Raw genomic sequence first — 20,951 nt, 5'->3', positions numbered from 1 at the left:
CATGGTCAAGATCACCTACAAGGGCACGGTGCATGAACTGCCACTCTGGATTGTCCCGGGTGATGGCCCCAAACTGCTTGGAAGGAGCTGGCTGGGCAAAATCCGCTGGAACTGGGATGACATCCGAGCGCTATCACATGTCGATGAGGCCTCATGTACCAAGGTTCTTAACAAATTTCTTTCCCTTTTTGAGCCAGGCATTGGAAACTTTTCCGAGGCAAAGGTGCGGATCCACTTGGTCTCAGAGGCACGACCCATTCACCACAAGGCGCGAACGGTACCTCACATGATGAGAGAGAGTGGAAATTGAGCTGGACAGGCTGCAATGCAAGGGCATCATCTCCCCAGTGGAATTCAGTGAGTGGGCCAGCCCGATCGTTCCAGTACTCAAAAGTGATGGCACGGTCAGGATTTGCGGCGATTATAAAGTATCTATTAATCGTTTCTCGCTACAGGATCAATACCCGCTACCTAAGGCAGACGACCTATTTGCGATGCTGGCAGGAGGCAAGACGTTCACCAAGCTCGACCTGACTTCGGCCTACATGACACAGGAGCTGGAGGAGTCTTCGAAGGACCTCACCTGCATCAACACGCACAAGGGACTGTTCATCTACAACAGATGCCCATTTGGAATTAGGTCGGCTGCAGCAATCTTCCAGAGAAACATGGAGAGCCTACTCAAGTCGGTACCACGCATGGTGGTATTTCAGGACGACATATTGGTCACGGGTCGGGACACCGTCGAGCACCTACAAAACCTGGAGGAGGTCCTCCAGCGACTGGATCGCGTAGGGCTGCGACTGAAGAGGTCGAAATGCATCTTCATGGCAACAGAAGTGGAGTTTTTGGGGAGAAAGATCGCGGCAGACGGCATTTGGCCCACAGATGCCAAGACAGAAGCTATCAGGAACGCGCCCAGGCCACAGAACGTCACGGAGCTGCGGTCGTTCCTGGGACTTCTCAACTATTTTGGTAACTTCCTACCGGGGTTAAGCACCCTCTTAGAGCCCCTGCATGTGTTATTGCATAAAGGTGAGAACTGGGCATGGGGAAAAAAACAAATAATAGCTTTTGAGAAAGCCAGAAACATTTTATGCTCCAACAAGCTGCTTGTATTGTATAACCTGTGTAAAAGACTTGTGCTAGCATGTGATGCGTCGTCGTACGGGGAAGTTGCAACCTGTCGCCAATGCCTCCAGGAGTTTGTCTAAGGCCGAGAGAGCCTACAGCATGATTGAGAAAAAGGCATTAGCGTGTGTGTTCGGGTTAAAGAAAATGCATCAGTACCTGTTTGGCCTCAAATTTGAGCTGGAAACCGATCACAAGCCCCTCATATCCCTGTTCGCTGAAAACAAGGGGATAAATACTAATGCCTCAGCCCGCATACAAAGGTGGGAACTCGCGCTATCAGCGTATAACTATACCATCCGCCACAGGCCAGACACCGAGAACTGTGCGGATGCTCTCAGTTGGCTACCATTGCCCACCATGGGATTTGAAATGGCGCAGCCTGCAAACTTGTTGATTGTGGCGCAGCCCGCAGACTTGTTGATGGTCATGGAAGCGTTTGAAAATGATAAATCACCTCTCATTGCCCGCCAGATTAGGACTTGGACCAGCCAAGATCCTCTGCTGTCCCTAGTAAAAAAACTGTGTAATGCATGGGAGCTGGGCCAGCATCCCCGTTGAAATGCAAGAGCTAATCAAACCATTCCAGCGGCGAAAGGCCGAGCTGTCTATTCAGGCAGAATGCCTGTTGTGGGGTAACCATGAAGTGCTACCCAAAAAGGGCAGGGAGACGTTCATCTCGGATCTCCACAGCACACACCCGGGTATAGTAATGATGAAAGCAATAGCCAGATCCCACATGTGGTGGCCCGGTATCGACTCTGATTTAGAATCCTGTGTAGGGCAATGCAGTGTGCTCAGTTGAACAACGTGCCCAGAGAGGCACCACTAAATTTGTGGTCCTGGCCCTCCAGACCATGGTCAAGGATCCATGTCGACTATGCGGGCCCGTTTCTCGGTAAAATATTCCTGGTGCTGGTGGATGCTTTTTCAAAATGGATTGAATGTGAAATAATGTCGGGAAGCACCGCCACCACCACCATTGAAAGCCTGAGGGCCATGTTTGCCACCCATGGCCTGCCTGACATACTGGTCAGTGACAACAGGCCATGTTTCACCAGTGCCGAATTTAAAGAATTCATGACCCGCAATGGGATCAAATATGTCACCTCGGCCCCGTTTAAAATAGCCTCCAATGGGCAGGCAGAGCGGGCAGTACAAACCATCAAACAGAGCCTTAAACGAGTCACAGAAGGCTCACTCCAACCCGCCTGTCCCGAGTACTGCTCAGCTACCGCACGAGACCCCATTCACTCACAGGGGTACCCCCGACTGAGCTACTCATGAAAAGGATACTTAAAACCAGACTCTCGCTAGCCCACCCCAACCTGCACGATCAGGTAGAGAGCAGGCGCCAGCAACAAAATGTAGAAGATGGTCGCGCCACTGTGTCACGGGAAATTGATCTGAATTACCCTGTGTATGTGCTAAACTATGGACATGGTCCCAAGTGGATCGCGGGCATGGTGATAGCTAAAGAAGGGAGTAGGGTGTTTGTCGTCAAACTAGACAATGGACAAATTTGCAGAAAGCACCTGGACCAAACGAGGCTGCGGTTCACAGACTGCCCTGAACAACCCACAGCAGACACCACCTTTTTCAAGCCCACAACACACACCCAAAGGATCAACGACACCACCCCGGACCAGGAAATTGAACCCATCACGCCAAACAGCCCAGCAAGGCCAGGCTCACCCAGCAGCCCTGCAGGGCCAACAACACGGCAGCCCAGCGAGGGCACAGCCAACACACCAGAACAGACAGTTGTACCGAGGCGGTCATCCAGGGAAAGAAAGGCTCCCAACCGCCTCACCTTGTAAATAGTTTTCACTTTGACGGGGTGGGGTGAGGGAGTGATGTTGTGTATCTGTAAAGCATGCACTCCCATGTTCCGCCACCAGGGAGTGCATCCCCTGAAGACCCAAGGGATCCCAGCATCCCTTGGGAGCACTGTATATAAGCCAGCCCCTGAGGCCTGTTCCTCACTCTGGAGTGTCTCAATAAAGACTGAGGTCTCTGTTACTTTAACCTCCCTGTGTGCAGCCTCATCTGTGTTAGGAACACAATAGTGGGGATTGAAGGAGAGAGAGCTGAAGGATGGCAGCAAATGGCCAGAGGGAGATTTGTTCGGGGAGAGCTCCCTAGGGAGCTGCTATCCCATCCGCCATCTTGCTCTTGAATCCGGATGTGGATTGGGTCTGTGGTGGACCCATTGGCCATGATCACAGCTTGCATGTTGTCGTGAAGCAGGCGGAGAATGGCGACAAACTTTTGGGAGAAGTCCAAACGGAGGAGGACGCTCCATAGTCCCTTGCGGTTAACAGTGTCATAGGCCATTGTGAGGTCAAAGAAGGCCATGTACAAGGGATGCTGTTGTTCCCTGCATTTCTCTTGCAGTTGTTGCGCGGTGAAGATCATGTCCGTTGTACCCACCGTAGCGGACGAAATCCGCATTGTGACTCTGGGAGGAGCTCTTCAGCTACAGGGAAGGGACGGTCAAAGAGGATTCTAGCAATGACTTTCCCAGTGACCGACAACAGGGAGATGCCTCTGTAGTTGCCGCAGTCGATGCTCTGCTGGGAGTGTCAACCAAGATTTTTTTCCCTGGAGTGGGACTTGAACCCCATACCTTCTGACTCCGAGGAGCGGGTGCTGCACACTGAGCCACGGCTGACACCTCTTAATGGTCCGACTCCCTTTAAGAGAGACACAGCTCAAATTCAATTGCCCCAGCCGGTATCTCAGTAGGGGTTTGGCTCCGAATGTACAACACTTGCCAAATGGCTGCTCGATCAACAGGCTTAATTAACCTTCCAGCCTCTCCCTTTATTATACAACTTAGTTTGGCAAAGAGAGTTTAAACATGTGCATCCATTACTGCCTAAACACAGAGCAACCACAAAGAACAGCTGGCCCCAATCCAACCAGACTGTAGCATTTTCCAATACGTGGTGCACTGCATTGTGTCACCAGACTGTGTGCTTGCCGGCTCTGTAGTCTGTTTCAGTTGAAGAGCATTATCGGTATGGAGAGCAGAAAAGGGACATCTTTATCTAACCTTAAGTCCTGCTCCAGGGACTTGAGCACAAAAATAATCAAGGCTGGCACTCCCATCATCACCATCGGCAGTCCCTCGAGTCGAGGATGACTTGCTTCCATGTCAAAAAGTTCACAGGTGTCTCAATGAAGGACCTAATATTCCGGATCCCGAACTAAATCTTGAAGGGTGGAAGATGCCTGTGGGTGGATTTTTTTAATGTGGGGTGACCGTTGCACACCAGCCACCACACGGGCTTGACAGAGCCAGGTCTTGGTCCAGTGGCAAGGGTTAACCAGGACGACTGGAGACCAGCTCTGCTGCACGGACCTAGTGCGCACACATATCGCACAGTGTGGGCTGGGTCCGTGCTGCCCCTGGGCCCTCGGCTCTTCTGGGCCCTGAACTCGCGCCTCTCCCGGGCCCCGATCATGTCCGCTCCTTCGCCCCGACCTCACCGCTCCTGCTGATTCTGCCCTCGCTTCAATCACCGACCTGGATCTTGGTGACGTGCTGAGGGAGCACTGCACTGTCGGAGGTGGTCTCTTCGGATTAAACCGAGGCCCAGTCTGCCCTCTCAAGCAGACATAAAAGATCCCACAGCACTATTTCGAAGAAGAGCAGGGGAGTTATCCCCGGTGTCCTGGGCCAATATGTATCCCTCAATCAACATAACGAAAAAATAGATTATCTGGTCATTATCACAGTTCTGTTTGTGGGAGCTTGCTGTGCGCAAATTGGCTGCGCGTTTCCCACATTACAACAGTGACTACACTCCAAAAGTACTTCATTGGCTGTAAAGCGTTTTGAGACGTCCGGTGGTTGTGAAAGGCGCTATATAAATGCAAATCTTTCTTTTCATATTAGCAACATTGTTAATCATTTTAAAAATTAATAAGCATTAACCAGATGTTTCCTTCAATATAATGGGCTGTTTTTGCACAGTTCAAATCCTCTCCTCATTATAGCCTAATCTTCCTCATTTACACCCAAACTGCAGGTCATTGAATCGTAAGTGGCTTTGGGTTCGGTGTTCCCAAATCTACAGGTATCCCAGTGTTTAACAGGAGCTCTGATAAAGCCCAGGTAAACAGCGAATCTCATTATCCGCTCAGGTTTTGCCCTGCTGAGTGTTTTGCTTTGACTTGGAAACAAAGATTGTTGAGCATGGCGGCCGCCATGATTGTTCCTGGCAGTTTGTGGGCAGCCATGATTGATCCTGGCACAACTGGATGGCAGGTGGAGAGAGATGGTGGAGATAAGCATGGAGCCAAAGTCACAGAGAGAGGCAGTAAAACCTGTGCGTGTATGTGTGCGCATCTGTAAGTGTATGTGCGTATTCATGTGTATGTGTGTGTGTTTTTTTTCATTCGTGGGATATGGGCATCACTGGCAAGGCCAGCATTTATTGCCATCCCTAATTGCCCTTTGAGAAGGTGGTGGTGAGCCGCCGCCTTGAACCGCTGCAGTCCGTGTGGTGAAGGTGCTCCCACAGTGCTGTTAGACAGTGAGTGCCAAGATTTTGACCCAGCGACGATGAAGGAACGGCGATATAGCCAGGATGGTGTGTGTGACTTGGAGGGGAACGTAAAGGTGCTGGTGTTCCCATGTGCCTGCTGTCCTGTCCCTTCTAGGTGGTAGAAGTTGTGGTGAGGTGTGTGCGTATATATGTGTGCATGTGAGTGTGTGCCTGTCCATGTGTGTGTATATGTGTGCATGTCTGTGCATGTGTATGCATGTCTGTGCATGTGTGTGTATATGTGTGCATGTCTGTGCTTGTGTATATGTGTGCATGTCTGTGCATGTGTGTGTATATGTGTGCATGTCTGTGCACGTGTGTGTATATTTGTATATGTTTGTGTGTGTATATATGTGAGCATGTCTGCATGTGTGTGTGTATATGTGTGAATGACTGTGTGTGTGATTATATGTGAGCATGTCTGCATGTGTGTGTGTATATGTGTGAATGACTGTGTGTGTGTGTGTATATGTGTGAATGACTGTGTGTGTGATTATATGTGAGCATGTCTATGTGTGTGTGTATATGTGAGCATGTCTATGTGTGCGCGTATATGTGTGTGACTGCAGGCTTTAGATGCGGACAATGTTAGGCTCGGCTGTGATGCACCTTGTGGTCAAATAGCGTCGGACCTACACATAAAGGATGATCAAGTGGGCAAAGGAGCAGGGAGCTTTCAGCAACTGTGGAACTGTGCTCCAGCAATGGTTCGAAGAGGAGGGACAGAAACGAGAGGGGAGGGAGGGCGGGACAGAACAGTTTCTGGCTCAGCGAAGATGCAATCATTCACCACCCGTACCATTGCCAGCTCGTGCGCTGCACCAGTTCCACTCTTTCAGCAACACTTACCTCTGCCCGTGGAGTGTCTGCTTTTCCACTCTCATCTTCCTTTGCTATTTTGAATTTGCTAAATAACAAATGAGGAATGATTAGTGTTGTAATAACACAATTAAAGTAAGTGCAATTCATTAAGCAAAAAAAAACCGTGGTGGATCAGAAGAGGAGTGACATTAATTGCAAGCGCTCCACAGATGCAAATGCATCTGATTATTCCACATTTAAAAATTACTCGTTTATTCTCATTCCCGCACACTGACGTTTTGGCAAAATCTAATGGCGTGCGGTTTTATGAACTCCCTGTAAATTCTCCAACTATGCCACTGATTAACCTTCACCCTTGGGGTGTCAGGAAAGTCGACTGAAGGATGTAACACTGATTCAAAATTAAAATAATGCCTCCAGAATGTAAAAGGGAGTGAAGGGTTATGGGGAGCAGGGCAGGGGAGTGGAGCTGAGTCCATGATCAGATCAGCCATGATCTCATTGAATGGCTCGAGGGGCCGAATGGCCGACTCCTGTTCCTACTTCTTATGTTCTTACATATCCTATGGTGCTATTTGAAGAACAGCTGGTGGGTTCTCTCAGTGGCCATGGTGCCCAATGAGTGCCAATAGAACTTGCATTTATATAGCGCCTTTCACAACCTCAATATATTCCATAGCGATTTACAGCCAATGAAGTACTTTTGAAGTGTAGTCACTGTTGTAATGCAGCAGCAAATGTGCGCACAGCAAGCTCCCACTAACAGTGATGTGATAAATGACCAGATAATCAGTTTTTCTCAGTGTCAGCCTGTGGATCAGTGGGATACTCTCAGTCAGAAGGTTGTGGGTTCGAGACCCACTCCAGAGACTTGAGCACATAAATCCAGGCTGACACTCCCAGTGCAGTGCTGAGGGAGTGCCGCACTGTCGGAGGTGCCGTCTTTTGGATGAGACGTTAAACCGAGGCCCTGCCTGCTCTTTCAGGTGGACGTAAAAGATCCGATGGTGCCAGTTTGAAGAAGAGCAGGTGTCCTGGTCAATATTTAGCTCGCAATCAAACGAACAAAAAAAACAGATGATCTGGACATTATCACACTGTTGTTTGTGGGAGCTTGCTGTGCGCAAATTGACTGCTGCGTTTCCCACATTACAACAGTGACTACACTCCAAAAAGTACTTCATTGGCTGTAAAGCGCTTTCGGAAGTCTGATGGTCGTGAAAAAGGCTATATAAATGTAAGTCTTTCTTTTAGGTGTTGCCTAAATGCTGGCCAGAACACCAGCAGCTGGATTTTTGGGTCGTTTGCGGCCGGGTTTTTGCCGCATTTTGACCCTCCGCGGCGAAAAATGGGGGCGCTCGACCGTTTGTCGTCCAGGCAGCGATCGTTCGGTTGGGTTTTGCGGCGGTGCTTAGAAGCAGCCCCCGAGAGAGCTGCGCCGGGCATGCAACGGCTCGCGGTGCGAGACCGCTGCGAGTTTCGAGACTCACACCCGCCCCTTGCGCCCTGAAGGGCGTCCCGCGATGACCACCCGGGAAAACACAGCCCTGTCGGCGGCGGTGAGCTGGATAAAACTGCAAAAAACAGTAAGTTAAAACGTTTATTTTTTTCAATATTTTTGCATCGGTTCGTCAGTTAAGGGTGTTGGCAAAGTTTTTACAATGTTTTCCTGAATTTCCACCACCCCCCCAGCCCCCCGGCTCCCGAGGCCTCTCTCGGAGCGCTCCCGGCCCCCGCACTAAAGTTGGCGAGGATCCCGCCTTTGCGAAGGGGAAAATAGTTCCACGCCTCCCTTTGCGCTGGCTCACAGCCCCCAAAATGCCAAAAATTGAGCAATTAATCGCCGACGTTAATTGGGCGTTAATTTTCCCGCCCCGCCTCCGTTTGCGCCTCGAAAATTGAGCCCAAGGGATTACTCCAATGCTCTTTTTTGAGCATTGCCATCATCATCATCATAGGAATTCCCTCAGGATCGAGGGAGACTTGCTTCCACTCCTGAAGTGAGTTCTTTGGTGGCTGAACAGTCCAATACGAGAGCCACAGACTCTGTCACAGGTGGGACAGTTGAGGGAAAGGGAGGGTGGGACAGGTTTGCCGCACGCTCTTTCCGCTGCCTGCGCTTGATTTCTGCATGCTCTCGGCGATGAGACTCGAGGTGCTCAGCGTCCTCCCGGATGCACTTCCTCCACTTAGGGCGGTCTTTGGCCAGGGACTCCCAGGTGTCAGTGGGGATGTCGCACTTTATCAGGGAGGCTTTGAGGATGTCCTTGTAACGTTTCCTCTGCCCACCTTTGGCTCATTTGCCATGAAGGAGCTCTGAGTAGAGCGCTTGCTTTGGGAGTCTCGTGTCTGGCATGCGGATTATGTGGCCTGCCCAGCGGAGCTGATCGAGTGTGGTCAGTGCTTCGATGCTGGGAATGTTGGCCTGAGTGAGGACGCTAACATTGGTGCACCTGTCCTCACGAGATTTGTAGGATCTTGCAGAGACATCATTGGTGATATTTCTCCAGCAACTTGAGGTGTCTACTGTACATGGTCCATGTCTCTGAGCCATACAGGAGGGCGGGTATTATTACAGCCCTGCAGACCATGAGCTTGGTGGCAGTTTTGAGGGCCTGGTCTTGAGCAGTGCCATGGGATAAGTGACTAAACGGATAGATAAAGGGAGTGCAATAGATGTGCTACACACAGATTTTGACAAGGTGTTCAATAAGGTGTGGGATTGGGGGTAGTGTGCTGACATGGATTGAGAACTGGTTGTCAGACAGGAAGCAAAGAGTAGGAGTCTTGGGGCCGAAACGATCTCAACCTATTCTCAAACTTTAAATGGGAGAATGGCAGGCAGTGACTAGTGGGGTACCGCAAGGTTCTGGGCCCCAGCTGTTTACACTGTACATTAATGCTTTAGACGAGGGGATTAAATGTAGTATCTCCAAATTTGCGGATGACACTAAGTTGGGTGGCAGTGTGAGCTGCGAGGAGGATGCTATGAGGCTGCAGAGCGACTTGGATAGGTTAGGTGAGTGGGCAAATGCATGGCAGATGAAGTATAATGTGGATAAATGTGAGGTTATCCACTTTGGTGGTAAAAACAGAGAGACAGACTATTATCTGAATGGTGACAGATTAGGAAAAGGGGAGGTGCAACGAGACCTGGGTGTCATGGTACATCAGTCATTGAAGGTTGGCATGCAGGTACAGCAGGCGGTTAAGAAAGCAAATGGCATGTTGGCCTTCATAGCGAGGGGATTTGAGTACAGGGGTAGGGAGGTGTTGCTACAATTGTACAGGGCCGTGGTGAGGCCACACCTGGAGTATTGTGTACAGTTTTGGTCTCCTAACTTGAGGAAGGACATTCTTGCTATTGAGGGAGTGCAGCGAAGGTTCACCAGACTGATTCCCGGGATGGCGGGACTGACCTATCAAGAAAGACTGGATCAACTGGGCTTGTATTCACTGGAGTTCAGAAGAATGAGAGGGGACCTCATAGAAACGTTTAAAATTCTGACGGGGTTAGACAGGTTAGATGCAGGAAGAATGTTCCCAATGTTGGGGAAGTCCAGAACCAGGGGACACAGTCTAAGGATAAGGGGGAAGCCATTTAGGACCGAGATGAGGAGGAATTTCTTCACCCAGAGAGTGGTGAACCTGTGGAATTCTCTACCACAGAAAGTTGTTGAGGCCAATTCACTAAATATATTCAAAAAGGAGTTAGATGAAGTCCTTACTACTAGGGGAATCAAGGGGTATGGTGAGAAAGCAGAAATGGGGTACTGAAGTTGCATGTTCAGCCATGAACTCATTGAATGGCGGTGCAGGCTAGAAGGGCCGAATGGCCTACTCCTGCACCTATTTTCTATGTTTCTATGTTTCTATGTTTCTAACTTGCAGTAAACACAAGTTTCCCCCGATCCATTTTCAGTGCAATGGCAGCGGAATAATAGTGCATGTGCTGAAGAGGGCAAGGAAACTCAGGGCTTAAGGATGTTAATGGAACCTTCGGTTACCATGGTTACTCACACTTTTCGGGTAGTGGGCCTCAGTCTCCGGAGTGACCGTGGTGTCTGCTCACAGTCGTCTAGGGTCTGATAGAAGAATATTCGCAGGTCTTCATCCAAGAGAAACCAGGGTGGCAGGTCGAGAAGTTTCTAGAATTCCATTCAAATATTAGAAAATGATCAGCCCCCAAATGAAAAAACCATTCAGCTTGTATTACTGCATTGATGTTAAACCTTCGTTTTATTAACGGGGTTTCTAGCCCGCGGCCTTCCTTTTGTTGACCAAAAGAGAGATGGCTTCAATCAGGGAAGATTTGAACCCTGACGTTGGAGGTTAGAGGTCAGAGTTTAACCCACTGTCATGCTATCCAGTCCCCGACACAAAGAGATGTTCACCCTTTCTGTCAAGACTGCACGTAAGAACCATAAGAAATAGAAGCAGGCGTAGGCCATTCAAGCCCCTCGAGCCTGCTCCACCATTCAATGAGATCATGGCTGATCTTCTACCTCAACTCCACTTACCTGCACTATCCTCATATCCCTTAGTTCCCAAAAATCTAGCGATCTCTGTCTTGAATATACTCAACGACTGAGCCTCCACAGCTCTCTGGGGTAGAGAATTCCAAAGTTTCACCACCCTCTATGAGTGAAGAAATTTCTCCTCATCTCAGTCCTAAATGACCAATCTCGTATTCTGAGAATGTGACTCCGTGTTCTAGACCCCCCCCCCCCCCAGCCAGGGGGAAAACATTTTCTCAGCATTAACCCTGTCAAGCCCCTCAAGAATTTTACATGTTTCAAGTAGATCACCTCTCATTTTTCTAAACTCTGTACTTGAATGCAAAGTTCAGGAAATGGAAAAAATGCTGTTTGGACCCACTTCCTACGACTGAGGCCTAAATAGCGAGGTGCCAGAGGCCAGCCAGTATCCAGGGAACATACCACAGCATTAGGCCCCACCTTCTGGAGAAGAGTGGCGGAAACGTTTCGCGGCAATTTTTCAGTCTCCCCCCACCAGAAATGCTTTGAACCATTCTGGGTGAACCTTTTCCACACTGTCTACTATCTTCCAGACCTCGCTGAGATCACCTCTCATGCTGACTGCTGCTCTGGAAAAGCCCATGGGGCCATTTTAACTTTTAAGCGGCGATATGCAGAAGGGTGCTTGCAGATTGACTGCCCGTTAAGTGGCCTGTCCAAAGTCACTGGAACGGGACATCGAGCGAGGTGTATAATTTTGCACTCCCTGCCCAAGGTTAAAATCAGCCCCCCAGGTCTCTCTCCAGTCTTTCCTCACATCGCAGAACCCGTGACGTTATGGATTAGCTCAGTGGATAGCAGCACTCGCTTCTGGGCCAGAAGGTTGTGGGTTCAAGCCCCAATCCATGGAACTTAAGCACATAAATCTAGGCTGACTCTCCCAATGCACTGCTGAGGGAGCGCTGCACTGTCAGAGGTGCTTGGATTTACCATCCATCATCATAAGCAGTCCCTCGGAATCGAGGAAGACTTGCTTCCACTCCCAAAGTGAATTCTTTGGTGGCTGAACAGTCTAATATGAGAGTCACAGGTGGGGCAGACATTTGTCGGGGGAAAGGGGGGGTGATACTGATTTGCTGCACGCTCCTTCCGCTGCCTGCATCTGACCTCATCGCGCTGCTTTCACTGTAATTATATAGAAAGAAAGAAAGACTTGCATTTCTATAGCACCTTTCACGACCACCGGACGTGCTTTACAGCCAATGAAGTACTTTTGGAGTGTAGACACTGGTGTAATGTGGGTAACGCGGCAGCCAATTTGCGCACAGCAAGCTCCCACAAACAGCAATGTGATAATGACCAGGTAATGTTTGTTTTTGTTATGTTGATTGAGGAATAAATATTAGCCCCAGGACAGCGGGGATAACTCCCCTGCTCTTCTTTGAAATAGTGGCCGTGGGATCTTTTACATCCACCTGAGAGAGCAGGCGAGGCCTTGGTTTAATGTCTCATCCGAAAGACGGCACCTCCGACAGTGCGGCGCTCCCTCAGCACTGCACTGGGAGCGTCAGCCTAAATGTTTTGTGCTCAAGTCTCTGGAGTGGGTTTTACTGATGTTGATTGAGGGATAAATATTGGCCCCAGGACACTAGGGGTAACTCCCCCTGCTCTTCTTTGAAATAGTGCCATGGAATCTTTTACATCCACCTGAGAGAGCAGACGGGGCCTCAGTTTAATGTCTCTTTTGAAAGAATTGGCTGCAAAGTGCTTCAGGACGTCGTGAGCTTCTGTAAGGCACCGTGCAAAGACAGGTCCTTTCAAGTTGTTTACAGCTTTTACATTTTGAACTGACTATTACTGGGGTTAGACTCACAAATAGACTTTCTTTGGCGGGCTCTATTAGTGTTCCTTTGATGTCTATACTGCAGTCAGCGGAGAGACAAAGTTAATTGACAACGCACACAAAACCGTTGGATGTTAATGGAACTCCAGCCAGGAGTGGGCCTTGTGCCACCATCATTAGGTGAAAAAAGGCCTCTAAAAGATGTTTCCGGAGCATATGTGGCTGCCCTCAGGATTTGGAAGCCACACAGCAGGTCAACCGACATCTGTGGCGAGGTCAGGCAGGCTGTGATTGAGAAACAGGCCCGTCTTCAATACTGACAGACAGACAGAGACAGACAGGCATATTAACATGACCCGGGAAAGGGAGGACGATGCATACAGTTGTGCACACACAAACAGACAAACATGGAGATGGATCATCAGCAGAAAGATTAAGGGGCTGAATTCGCGGCCCCTGTGGGCGCGTACAAGGTGTGCACCGGCCCATCTCCACCCTCGCATGTTCCGGGTTTAGGCATGCGCTGCGCGTGCGCCGAAACACGGAACTTGCAATCGGTCAAGAATCCTCCGCACAGATCGCACGCATCCGAAGGAAAAGGGCCTCCGCGGGCGGAGAGTTGGGCTGTTTGCCCGTGAAATCCGTACACCTGGTAAAAGCCGGCGTAAGGCCTGCTTTTACCAGCTTACAAGAAAAATAAATTTTTCCACTATATTAAAAACATTAAAGTAAGTTTATTATTAGCCTTGTTAAAATATATTTAAAAAATGTCAAAAATATAATTTAAAAAAATATATTTAATTAAGTGTCATTTTAATTCATTTTAAATATGCAATGTGTCTTTAAAATTTATTCCACGTCTTTGTGTGTTTTTGGGGGTATTCCCATTCATATATATGGCAGCGCTGTAAAAACAGAACTCACCAAAAGTATGAAGAGGGTTCTCCCCTACTGTCATTGGTTGGGCCTGCCCACATGATCCCAGGGGCGCTTGCGAAGCGCAGTGGACCACTGGGTAAGTTTGTAGATTTGTTACAGGTTGAAGGCATCTGACGACCGCAATTTCTACCCCGTAATGTTTCATCTCGGCCGAAAAATAGGCGTTAAAGAAACTAGGGGGATCAAGGGGTATGGCGAGAAAGCAGGAATGGGGTACTGAAGTTGCATGTTCAGCCATGAACTCATTGAATGGCGGTGCAGGCTCGAAGGGCCGAATGGCCTACTCCTGCACCTATTTTCTATGTTTCGATGTGAGCAAAAGACTTGAAAGAACTTGTCTTTATATAGGAGAGAAAGAGAAAATGGGAGTGATAAAGAAAGGAATGAGAAAGAGGGAGAAAGAGAAAAATAAAGAAACCGCCACCTTTTGTGCTTCTTACGAGAATTCCCACCTTCATGTATATGTCGAGTTCGGGGATCCTCTTCTCTGCAATCTCTTGCTTGTTGCCAATATAAATTTTCCCTAATTTGGAATAAGGAGATCATGTTACAGATGGAACAAACCGAGGCGAATGGATGGGTCTGAGTGAGGAAAGGAATTCTCTGGCCAGTATGGTAGTATGTCACTGCACGAGGAATTCACCTGCCCATGAGTTCAAAGTTGATAATCCAGCTGAGAAGGCAGGTCAGACACCAAACCTTCCTCTATCACCTATCTCTAGTTTTACCTACTTCTACCTCCGTAACATCAGGTGACCCCGTCCTGCCTCAGCACATCTGCTGCTGAAACCCTCATCCGTACCTTTGTGACCTTTAGACATGACGATTCCAACCCACTCCTGGCCGGCCCCCCACCCTCCTTATCCAAAACTCTGCTCCCCCTTGTCCTAACTAGCACCTAAGTCCCCTTCGTGCATCACCCTAACCTATTGCTGACCTATGCAGGTTTTGGTCCGCAACGTCTCAATTTTTAAATCCGTTCTTATCTCTCAATGGCCTTGCCCCTCCCTATCTCTGTAACCTCCTCCAGCTCTACAACCCTCTGAGATCTCTGCGCTCCTCCAATTCTGGCCTCTTGCCCATCCCATTTAATCACTGCACCATTGGCGGCCATGTCTTCAGCCGACTAGGCCCCAGGCTCGGGAATTCCCTTCCTAAACCTCTCCGCCTCTCCATCTCTCTCCACCGACCTCTCTCATCAAGCTTCTGGACATCTGCTCTAGTATCTCCTTATGTGGCTCAATGCCAAATTTTGTTTGATAACCCTCCTGTGAAACTCATTTTATTAACGTTAAGGGCGCTATATAAATTCAAGTTGTTGTCCACTTGAACCCTCTGAATACCAACAACAACATTTTGCATTTATATAGCCGCCTGATTTGAGACTCGCACACCCTACTCACGCCACTCCCCTCCACCCCCGACCTTTAAAAGCGGGGCCGTGGTCTCCCATTCATGATCACTAACCTTTGACCCTTCGGTAGTATCTGTCCAGATGTGCAGATTAGGTGAGGCTTGGACCAGCTTTGGGCCAGCTGTCACGTTCCAGCCCCACCCCTGTAACCGATGAGGCTGCAGATGCTCACGTCTAGACTTTGGCATGGCGAGGTAACCACTTTGAGTGAGGTGCTCGAGGGTGGTTGATCCGAAACTCGGCAGCCCGTGTCCTAACTCGCAACAAGTCCCGCTCACCCATCACCCCCCTGTGCTCGCTGATCTACATTGGCTCCCAGTTGAGCAACACCTCGATTTCAAAATTCTCATCCTTGTGTTCAAATCCCTCCATGGCCCTCGCTCCCTCCCTATCTCTGTAATCTCCTCCAGCCCCACAATCCCCCCGAGATACCTGCACTCCTCAAATTCTGGCCTCTTGCCATTTAATTGCTCCACCATTGGCGGCCGTGCCTTCAGCCGCCTAGGCCCTGAGCTCTGGAACTCCCTCCCTAAACCTCTCCGCCTCTCTACCTCTCTTTCCTCCTTTAAGACACTCCTTAAAACCTAGCTCTTTGACCAAGCTTTTGGACATCTGCCCTAATATCTGCTTATGCGGCTTGGTATCAAATTTTGTTTGATAATACTCCTGTGAAGCGCTTCAGGACGATTTACTACGTTAAAGGCGCTATATAAATGCAAGTTGTTGATGTTGGTCAGCTTCCTGGGGGGGACCAAACCCTAAGAATCGTCAGCAGAGAAGACTGGAGAGGAAAAATAAAAACCAGGATCATCAACCTGGGCATCACAATAATGCTTGGGTGGGCACTTAAATAAGGCACTTTAAAATCCTTTCATCTTCCATAACTCCTAAGTATACCTTTTCACTGGAAGCACAATAGCTGGGAAGAAATTAATAATCGGTTGAATCAGTCATCCATAGGCCACATATAGAGGCAGTATCTACGGCAACCCTCTCGCAAACAACATAAAGGCAATTGCTACCTTTCATTCATTTGTGAGGACACAGAATTGTCAGCAATGATTAGTTTTCTAACTCCATTGGCTTTTGGAGATATTTCCGTGCCTTGTTTCTCAGCGTGTTAACCCATCCTGGTCCTAACAGTTCCAATGCTTTCAGAGGAAACATCTCGCCTCCTACACCTTATCAGCCTGGCCGATGTCCTGCACCGTGGGATTTGTCCCGCGATTGGTACCTTTCCCCATCACACTCCCGGGCCATGGCAGCACCCTCCGCTTTGCCAGCTTTGCCATACGTCCCTCCATCTCTGCAGTTCCGCCCTAACCATTTCCACCTCCCTGGCACTGTAATGTCTGCGCCTGTGAGCGTGCTCACAGGCCTGTGGAGCCGTTGCCCTGTGAGTGGCTTCGCCAAGTCACGTGATGTTTACAAGACTCAATAAAACCCCGGTCAATTGAGTTCAGGTTCTCCATGATGAGGCGTGCGGTTATGAGCTTGGTGGATGAACTGGTCGTGTTCAGTTTGATTGTTAAACCTTTGCTAATAAACCAGCTAGTTCTTTACAGCAAATATGTAGCTGTGAATTCTTAAGCAAAAAACCCATCAAGCAAATACACTACAGGCACCAGCATTTGTTTCATTCACAGTCCCATATCAAACCCTCTTTTGCCTTGCAACCATCATCCCTTTTGCCATTTAATCACTCCTGCCTTCCACCCTGTCAAATATCTTAATTCCATCCACCCACCTTCCTTCAGTAGCCTCTCCCTTTGTTCTTTATGGCCACAACAATAGCCCACCCCTATTCCCCATCCTTTCCCTGGCTCTGTACATAGAATCATAGAATGGCCACAGCACAGAAGGAGGCCATTCGGCCCGTCGAGCCCGTGCCGGCTCTCTGCAAGAGCACCTCAGCCAGTCCCACCCCGCCCCCCCCCGCCCTTTCCCCGCAGCCCTGAAATTTTTTTCATTCAGGACCTTATCCAACTCCCTTTTGAAAGCCACGATTGAGTCTGCCTCCACCGCCCTCTCAGCAGTGCATTCCAGATCCTAACCACTCGCTGTGTAAAAATGTTTTTTCTCATGGTTCTTCTGCCAATCACCTTAAATCTGTGTCCTCTGGTTCTCGACCCCTCCGCCAATGGGAACAGTTTCTCGCTATCTACTCTGTCCAGACCCCTCATGATTTTGAACACCTCGATCAAATCTCCTCTCCACCTTCTCTGCTCCAAGGAGAACAACCCCAGCTTCTCCAGTCTATCCACGTAACTGAGGTCCCCCATAAGAACATAAGCAATAGGAGCAGGAGTCGGCCATAAGGCCCCTCGTGCCAGCTCCGTCTTTAATAAGATCATGGAATCATTCTCTTAAATCTTTTCTGCATCCTCTATAAGGCCTTCACATCCTTCCTAAACTGCGGTGCCCAGAATTGGACACAATACTCCAGTTGGGACCAAACCAGTGTTTTATACAAGTTCATCATAACGTCCATACTTTTGTACTCTATGATGGGGCTAAACTTTTGCGATCTTTTCACCCAATTACTGCCCGATTTAGTGCCCGATTTGAGGTTTTAATGTATTACCGCCCGATTTAAGCTTGAGATCCAAACTTGCACACATATACTGCCCGATTACCGATGGTGGTAGTTTCGGGGTCCATTGAACGCCGGCGGCCAATCCAGCCGCCCGCCTAGTAGATGCAATCAATTTTCGCTCATAAATGTCATGCACCGCCCGTTTACCGCCCGCAAGACCACCCAGTGCTATTTTCGGCTATTTCTTAAAGTACCGCCCAAAATACCGCCGGCAAATAATAGCGCCATGAAAAGGGTACACTTAAGTGCCCCTGACCCAGCGATATGGATGCCATTTTGGAATCGGAGCTCAAGGCCGATTTAAATTGCAGGTTACATTTACATCATTTATTAATGCATTTTATTGGTGACCAGATCATCTACCCCCTCTTGGCAAACGGATGCATGATGGCAAGCAGCAGCATCAGAAAAGGAAAAAAAATGGAGGGACACAAAAATATTCATCATTTAATGTTATGTATAATCATAGGGATTTCCAGTAATGCTCCGATATTTTTTTCACCCAAGCCCGGCAGATCTGCCACATAATGGTTAAAGGTATGTGACAACACAATTGGCAAAACACACTCTAAATACAAATAAATCATCAAACAAATGATTCATGAAATGATTATGTAAATTGCGGGAAGGAAAACCCCCATCGCACATGTGTATTTATAAAAAAAAAAAATTGCGGATGCGCACAAAAAAAAAATCGCGCGTGAACATTTTAATTTTAAATCGCGCATGCGCATTAAAGAAAAAAAAATCGCGCATGCGCAGTAGACCGGTCAGAATGAAGCCAGCCTTACACAGGATAAGGACTAAGACCTTCCACTGCTGCACACTGCCGCCACCGCTACTGCTGGAAGCGAATAAGGTCAATGTTGAGGCTTTACGTCTCGGCGGTAATTGGTCAGTACGGATGAATCCACATCTTCATACCGCCCGGTTACCGGCGAGATACGGGAAATGCAAAGTCTAGCCCATATGTCTCTACTTATGAAGCCCAGTCACCCATACTTGTTTAAAGCCTGTTACATCTCCAACGTCTTCCAGTTCTGATGAAAGGTCAACGACCTGAAACCTTAACTCTGTTTCTCTCTCCGCAGATGATGCCTGACCCGCTGAGTGCTTTCCAGCGCTTTCTGTTTTCAGTTAACAAGCCGCACTGAGTGGAACGGCAAGAGAGGATCGGGCAATTTAGATTGGATCAGAATGTTCCACCAGTAATGAAGGGAGGAAGGCTACACATGGGAAAAACCAGGCTCACAATTATATCAGAGGGGGGAAAAAATATTGAAAACTAGACTGTCGTTAAGTTTGTGGATAATCCCAAGGTGTGTTGGAAATAGAGCATTCAGAGGAACAGGATAAAATAAATCACAAATAGAACTTAATGCTGCCAAGTGTAAAATAGGAAAGAATTGTACTGAATAAACCAAATGTGATTTGAAAACGAAGGATACCATGCACTCCAGTTACCGTGAGCAACACAGACAGAATCAAAACACGGTAACGAGGGCATATTTTCCTTTGGCTCATGTAGCCAAGAATTTTGCGGCTATTTCTAAAATTATAATCAATTGTCATTCCAGCAGCAACAGAGAGGTGTGGGGAACGAGGGCTGGCTTAGAATTGCAGTGCACACCTCAATGTTCCCTGGTACCAGAAAAATGGCTGTGAACATCAGCGGTTAGTTGTAAAAAAAACTCAACTGGTGCACTCATAAGAACATAAGCATTAGGAGCAGGAGTAGGCCTTTCGGCCCCTCGAGCCTGCTCCACCATTCAATGAGATCACGGCTGATCTTCGATCTAAATTCCACTTTCCCGCACGATCCCCATATCCCTTGATTCCCTTAGTATACAAAAATCTATCAATCTCTGTCTTGAATATACTCAGACTGAGCCTCCACAGCCCTCTGGGGTAGAGAATTCCAAAGATTCACCACCCTCTGAGTGAAGAAATTCCTCCTCCTCTATGTCTTAAATGGCCGACCCCTTATTCTGAGACTGTGACCCCTGGTTCTAGACTCCCCAGTCATAGCAACATAGAAAATAGGAGCGGTAGCAGGCCAATCGGCCCTTCGAGCCTGCTCTGCCGTTCAATATTATCATGGCTGATCCTCTATCTCAACACCATATTCCTGTTTTCTCCCCATACCCCTTAATGTCTTTTGTTTCTAGAAATCTATCTATCTCCCTCTTAAATATATTCAGTGACTTGGCCTCCACAGCCTTCTGTGGTAGAGAATTCCACAGGTTCACCACCCTCTGAGTGAAAACATTTCTCCTCATCTCGGTCCTAAATTTCCTACCTCGTATCCTGAGACTGTGACCCCTTGTTCTAGACTTCCCAGTCAGGGGAAACATCCTCCCCGCATCCAGTCTATCCAACCCAGTTAAAATTTTATACGTTTCAATGAGATCCCCTCTCATTCTTCTAAACTCTAGTGAATACAGGTCCAGTCGACCCAATCTCTCCTCATATAGTCAGGGGAAACAACCTCCCTGCATCTACCCTGTCAAGCTCCTTAAGAATATTGTATGATTCAACGAGATCACCTCTCATTCTTCTAAACTCTAGAGAATATAGGCCTAGTCTACTCAATCTCTCCTCAAACGACAATCCCCCTATCCCAGAAACCAGTCACTCATGCCCCTCAGGGAAGGGAATCTGCCACCCCTATATGGTCTGGTCTATGTGTACTTCCGGTCACAGGAAACATAGGAACAGGAGTAAACCATTCAGCCCCTCGGGGTGTTCCACCATTTAATTAGATCGTGGTTGAGCCTTGATTCCATGACCCTTAATACCCTTGCTTAACAAAACTCTTATCACATTGCTTGGTTGAATCTGCCTGCCCTCGGGCCATTGGGGGATGGGCAATAAATGCTGCCTTGCCAATGTGGCTCCCACCCCAGCAACAAAAAATATCTTCTCCGAATCATCCTTTTTGGGAAGGGCTGGGGAGTAGAGTTTCAAAGCTCCAAGTGATTCAGTGACCACGGAGGACATTAGGAGTGGGGTCGCTTTTCAGGGAGCGGGAGAAGGCCAGCCTTGCAATGAACAGTATTAATCTGAAGAAAATTGAAAAAAAAAATTATAGAATCGGAAAATCATCCAGCACAGAAGGAGGCCATTTGGCCCATCGTGCCTGTGCCGGCTCTTTAAAAGAGCTATCCAATTG

At 48.4% G+C, this 20,951-nt stretch overlaps 1 protein-coding gene across 2 annotated transcripts in view; it reads right to left on the bottom strand.

The window, feature by feature from the left end:
- ncf4 (neutrophil cytosolic factor 4) overlaps window positions 1-20,951 on the bottom strand; it is a 73,028-nt gene that overhangs the window by 34,767 nt on the left and 17,310 nt on the right. For both annotated transcript variants that reach the window (XM_070861718.1, XM_070861719.1), the window contains 3 exons: window positions 14,222-14,292; window positions 10,530-10,657; window positions 6,537-6,594 (listed from right to left, as the gene is read on the bottom strand). In XM_070861718.1, the coding sequence (XP_070717819.1) occupies window positions 6,537-6,594; window positions 10,530-10,657; window positions 14,222-14,292 (257 nt within the window). The remainder of the gene's footprint in view (window positions 1-6,536; window positions 6,595-10,529; window positions 10,658-14,221; window positions 14,293-20,951) is intronic.

Source organism: Pristiophorus japonicus, chromosome 19 (genome assembly GCF_044704955.1).
Source record: "Pristiophorus japonicus isolate sPriJap1 chromosome 19, sPriJap1.hap1, whole genome shotgun sequence".
NCBI classification, from domain to species: domain Eukaryota; kingdom Metazoa; phylum Chordata; class Chondrichthyes; family Pristiophoridae; genus Pristiophorus; species Pristiophorus japonicus.
Note: the sequence above shows the minus strand (reverse complement) of the source record. Positions and strands in the feature narration are given on the sequence as shown.